Source organism: Stomoxys calcitrans, chromosome 5 (genome assembly GCF_963082655.1).
Source record: "Stomoxys calcitrans chromosome 5, idStoCalc2.1, whole genome shotgun sequence".
Classification (NCBI taxonomy): Eukaryota; Metazoa; Arthropoda; class Insecta; order Diptera; family Muscidae; genus Stomoxys; species Stomoxys calcitrans.
In genome coordinates this window covers 13319276-13325275 of record NC_081556.1, presented here as the reverse complement: position 1 = coordinate 13325275, position 6000 = coordinate 13319276, and the positions used below count along the sequence as shown (strand labels likewise).

The 6000-nt window shown below is 37.1% G+C and overlaps 1 protein-coding gene across 9 annotated transcripts in view; it reads right to left on the bottom strand.

The window, feature by feature from the left end:
* Window positions 1-1168: 1168 nt before the first annotated feature.
* LOC106088678 (kinesin-like protein unc-104) overlaps window positions 1169-6000 on the bottom strand; it is a 149887-nt gene continuing 145055 nt past the window's right edge. For all 9 annotated transcript variants that reach the window (XM_059370510.1, XM_059370508.1, XM_059370509.1 and 6 more), the window contains 2 exons: window positions 3434-3535; window positions 1169-3372 (listed from right to left, as the gene is read on the bottom strand). In XM_059370510.1, coding sequence (XP_059226493.1) covers window positions 3276-3372; window positions 3434-3535 — 199 coding nt within the window. In that variant the 3' untranslated portion in view covers window positions 1169-3275. The remainder of the gene's footprint in view (window positions 3373-3433; window positions 3536-6000) is intronic.

Sequence of the window (6000 nt, the reverse complement as noted above, 5' to 3'; positions counted from 1 at the left end):
CAAGGAAAGAAGACCTTAGACCCCTCAAAAACGCCATTAGACCCATTATGACTATATGATGCTTGGCTGAGCCGATTTTCTTTAAATTTTCGTAGATTGTGTACGTTTGTTTGGAAGGAAACATAGGCTATATAATTTTTAGATATCGGGTGGAGGCGGACCGTCCCCCTTACCCCCAAAAATGCCACCCATATTCGAAAGTGGTTTGATGGGCACAATAAGGGTATCAAATGAAAGGTATGGAGATCATAAAGCGAATATGGTATTAAATTTGAGTCCAAGTACCCAGCGAGCCCCCAACCCCAAAACTCCTCTTAGCAGATATATTTGAAGTTCATGTCATGTAGATTACAAATATGGCATTAAACATTAGGTCCAAGTAATGGGAGGTCACTCACCACCAAATCCCACCAAATGAAAGGTATTTGTGATTAGATTACGAATATGACCGTTCAAGTCTAGGTGGCGCTTTTCATCCTAAAAATACGTCAAATGGGTTATTTGACCCATTATAACAATATGGGACTCAAATGAAAGGTATGTGAGAGTAGAAAACGAATTTGATATTTAGTTTTGGAGCCAAGTGTTTTGGGGTACCCCCCTTAAGGCACCCCCTAAATAGAATTTCATTTCCATTGGGAATAAAGTGCAAAGTGTCCGTTGCCGCCCCACCCCCAAAACATCCTCCAAACGGTTCATATTTACCGGCCATAGCAATATGGGGCTCAAATTAAAGGGATTTGGAAGTGCAACACGAATTTGATATCCATATTTGAGTCGAAATGTCTGAGGTGCCATTCCTAATGAGAAGATTTCCCTTAGGAAGAACATTAGCATTGGGGGCAAACTTTTCACACATCAATGAGTGCTTTCCGATTCAAGTTTAAACTCAATGATAAGGCACCTTTTTTTATAGCCCAGTACGCACGGCGTCCCACAGTGCGACACCTCTTTGGGGAAAAGTTTTTAAATGACCATACATAGCATTGTGCCTCGCAAATGTCGCCAACATTAAGAGGGGATAAACACCGCTTTGTCCGTTGTTCTCGCCAGGATTCGAACGCGTTAAGCGTCATAGGCTACAATGGCACAAATTCGATATCCGCATTCAGGGCGAATGCGAATCGAACCGAATTTGAGAGTTAAAGAAGGCGCAGCGTAGCGGACAGACATTATTCCATACATAATTGTTCAATTAGTTTATATGCCGCATTTAGTTTTAAGATAGTTAAATTGATTGTTGCTGTTGTTGTTCTAGCAGTGTGTTGTACACTGTCGTTGTTTGTCCTTTTAACTGATAGGTTTTTTATATCTTTGGAAAGGATTTTTTTTACACGCATTAAATTTTTATGGACTATATACCTGTATATGGTCCTTTTAGTACTCTCAGACATCAGTTGGAATAACCTGTACATATTGTGAGGCAGCCACTGCGGCTATGAGACTTAAGGCTATGGGAGAATAGATTGAGGATGGGAGCAGGTCGTATCATCGTGGCGACGATACGAAAACCTGGAAGGAATTGAAGAGGTTTCCGATCGGATACCTATGATGAACCTTGAGGTCAAATGCGAGGCATTGCTGCCAGCGGCACAGTCTTGGATTGACAAAACCCTAGCATTGCCATCTGGAAGATCGTATTACAAAGATGGATCAAAGCTTGTAATGAATGTTAAAAATGAATATATGGAAATATATACCCTACTTTTTACAAAAAGGGCCATATTTCCTTTAGAGAAATCCTAATTTGCTATGTTTCTTAAAATATTCTAGAAAATATCTTAGGCTTAAAGATTTTTTAGTTTATCAAACGCCTTTTTTTGAAGTTCTGCTAGGACCTACTCATCTTTTACACTTCTTTGCTAATGAATACTGCTATAATTTTGCACACAACTGTTTTCCTCTTTGTTTGTTAAAAGAAAATAATATCAATACTCATAATAAATACACAATTACATGACAATAATCATAATAATAATAAATCTAATTAAAATCTGCTGCATTTTGCCTTTTTCTAGCACTTCATTTTCCTTTTCTTATTTATCTGTGTTTCTTTTTTTTTTAATATAACCAACAATAAAGCATTTGAATATGTTTCGTATATAATAGGTAATAGTAATAATAATAATCATAATAATAAATTTTGAAAATCTCTTTTGTTTTTTTGTTTTAATTTTTCGCTGGCTTACATTTAAAAATTATTATTCTCTTGTGGTATATATGCATGTATATTATTTAGGTTTTTTAATGATTTTTTTGTTTTTGTTTTTTTCTTAATAGTTTCTTCTTATACATTGTTGAATGCAGAGATTAAGGGCGGTAGGGAGGTAGGTTGAAATAAATACATACATATTTAGTATTAAATAAAAAGGAACAGGGGTATAGAGTTATAAAGGGGAAACAAGTTGAGTTACTGAAAAGCTTTTGGAAAGGTTTTATGAGGATTCATTGGGGATTTGAAAGGTTTCAAATAATTATTTGATCTTGGGGCTTATTTTGCATAAACTTTGTGTCAATCTCTTTTCTTTTTTTGGAAACATTTATAGATTTGTTTTTTTTTCGTTCTAAATTATATGATGCATTATTTTGTTGAAATAATTTTACTTGTTGCCTTTGTTGATGCTTCATTTTTTTTTGGGGGTTTTCTTATATTTTGTAAAATACATGGATTTTCTTAAGTTTAATGTTAGTATTTTTTTCTTATTTTGGGGGGAGGGGTTTTGTTTTTTTTTTTTTTGCTTTAATATATTCTTTCAATAATTTCTTCATATATATTCATGTTCTTATTATTTCTCTGCTGTATATGCTTTACTTAATCTTATACATCTTCTTCTTCTTCTTTTTCTGCTTAATTCTTATATAAATGTAAACATCTCAATGCCGGCATTTCAATTTCATTTTCTTCTTGTTTAGCATTTTTACTACAACATTTTGTTTTATTTGTTCATATTATCGATGGAATCCGTTTACTGTCTGGGGTCTTCAGGGCTTTTAAGGTTTGGAAACTGAACTGAGTGCCTGCCTTCTTAGCCTGCCTCTGCTCTTTCGAGTTATTGCACTTTTTAACACATCTTGCCTTTGTTCATGGATTAATCAATCATTCAAACAACTTACACTTTTCTTACTTAACTTTCAAATTAAGTTGAATTTTCGCTTTTTTTTAGTTCTATTGTTTAGAGAGTAGAGTTTGTGTTGTTGGTTAGAAGTAGTGGGGGGGCGTTGCGTGTAACTGTATGATTTTAATACACTAAAACGGATTCCATCGTAATCGTATCTCATTTATTATTACTACCAGTATTTGTGGCAATGGTAGCCTGAATTTGTGAGGCTGTCTGTGAGGCGGTCTCTTGTGTGCGTCGGGCCAAACGTGATCTAAAATAGATTTATTACATTACTTTTTCAATTCAAATATAATCTAAGGCAATTTCTTTACCTGATTTGTCCAGCCAACAATGGATTAATGGCATACAGCCAATCATGAACTTCTTTATCGCCCAAGGTTTGTAATAGATAACCACGATGTTTAGTCACCACGCTGAAAATAAAAAATAATAAAATTGTTGAAATAAAAAGCGGAAAAACAAGTAGCTTAGGTTGAAAAGAGGGTGCAGATATTAATCCGCCCCATGCCACTGTGGACATACACCTAAGCCAGTAATCGGCTTGTTGTGCGCTCTAAAAACTATAAAAAAAATCTCTAAAAACAAGTAAAAAGGCGTTAAGTTCGAACTACGGATACCCACCACCTCGGGTATATATGTAAAACATCTTTCGTCACAATCCGGTGAAACCGATCTGAACCATACACGACGCGGATGTTGAAAAGCCTCACATAAGTCACTGTGTCAAATTTCAGTGAAATCGGATTATAAATGCGCCTTTTATGGGGCCAAGATTTTAAATCGAGATATCGGTCCATATGGCAGCTATATCCAAATCTGCACCGATCTAGCCAAATTGAAGAAGAATGTCGAAGGGTCTAACTTAACCCATTGTCCCAAATTTCGGCGAAATCGGACAATAAATGCGCCTGTTATGGCCTCAATACCTTGAATCGAGAGATCGGGCCATATAGCAGGTATATCCAAATCTGCACCGATCTGAGCCAAATTGAAGAAGAATGTCGAAGGGTCTAACTTAACCCATTGTCCCAAATTTCGGCGAAATCGGACAATAAATGCGCCTGTTATGGCCCCAATACCTTAAATCGAGAGATCGGTCTATATGGAAGCTATATCCAAATCTGCACCGATCTGAGCCAAATTGAAGAAGAATATCGAAGGACCTTACTTAACTCACGGTCCCATCTTTCGGCGATATCGGACAATAAATGGGCCTTTTATGATCCCAAAACCTTAAATCGAGAGAACAGTCTATGGGGCAGCTAAAGGGTGATTTTTTTGAGGTTAGGATTTTCATGCATTAGTATTTGACAGATCACGTGGGATTTCAGACATGGTGTCAAAGAGAAAGATGCTCAGTATGCTTTGACATTTCATCATGAATAGACTTACTAACGAGCAACGCTTGCAAATCATTTTCAGTGAATGGGCCCTAGAAAAGTTGGCAGAAAATCCGCTTTTTTATCGACAAATTTTGTTCAGCGATGAGGCTCATTTCTGGTTGAATGGCGACGTAAATAAGCAAAATTGCCGCATTTGGAGTGAAGAGCAACCAGAAGCCGTTCAAGAACTGCCCATGCATCCCGAAAAATGCACTGTTTGGTGTGGTTTGTACGCTGGTGGAATCATTGGACCGTATTTTTTCAAAGATGCTGTTGGACGCAACGTTACGGTGAATGAACACATTTCGAACCGAACACTGATTTTAGTAATAAAATTCAATGATTTGCAAGCGTTGCTCGTTAGTAAGTCTATTCATGATGAAATGTCAAAGCATACTGAGCATCTTACTCTTTGACACCATGTCTGAAATCCCACGTGATCTGTCAAATACTAATGCATGAAAATCCTAACCTCAAAAAAATCACCCTTTATATCCAAATCTGGACCGATTTGGGTCAAATTGGAGAAAGATGTCAAGAGGCATAATATAACCTACTGTCCCGAATTTCAGCGAAATCGGATAATAAATGCTCATTTTATGGACGCAAGACCTTAAATCGAGATATCGGTCTATATGGCAGCTATATTCAAATCTGTATCGATTTGGGTCAAATTGGAGAAAGATGTCAAGGGGCCTAATACAAACTACTGTCCCAAATTTCAGCGAAATAGGATAATAAATGCTCATTTTATGGACGCAAGACCTTAAATCGAGATATCGGTCTATAGGGCAGCTATCAAATCTGGACCGATCTGGGCCAAATTGAAGAAAGATGCCCTAACACAACTCACCGTCCTAAATTTCAGCAAAATCGGATAATAAATGTGGCTTTTATGGGCCTAAGACCTTAAATCGGCGGATCGGTCTATATGGTAGCTATATCCAAATCTGGGCTGATCTGGGCCAAATTGAAGAAGAATGTTGAAGGGCCTAACACAACACACGGTCTCAAATTTTGGACAAAATAAGACAATAAATGCGCCTTTTATGGGCGCAAGACCATAAATCGAGAGATCGGTCAATATGGCAGCTATATCCAAACCTGGACCGATTTGGGTCAAATTGGAGAAAGATGTCGAAGGGCCTAACACAACTCACTGTCTCAAATTTTGTCAAAATCGGACGATAAATGCGCCTTTTATGGGCGTAAGACCTTAAATCGGTAGATCGGTCTATATGGCAGCTATATCCAAATCTGGGTTGATCTGGGCCAAATTGAAGAAGAAGAAGGCCTAACACAAGTCACTTTCCCAAATTTCAACAAAATCAGATAATAAATGTGGCTTTTATGGACCTAAGACCCTAAATCGGCGAATCGGTCTATATGGGGGCTATATCAAAATAGAGTCCTATATAGCCCATCTTCGAACTTAACCTGCTTATGGACAAAAAAAAGAATCTCTGAAAAGTTTCAGCTCAATATCTCTATTCTTA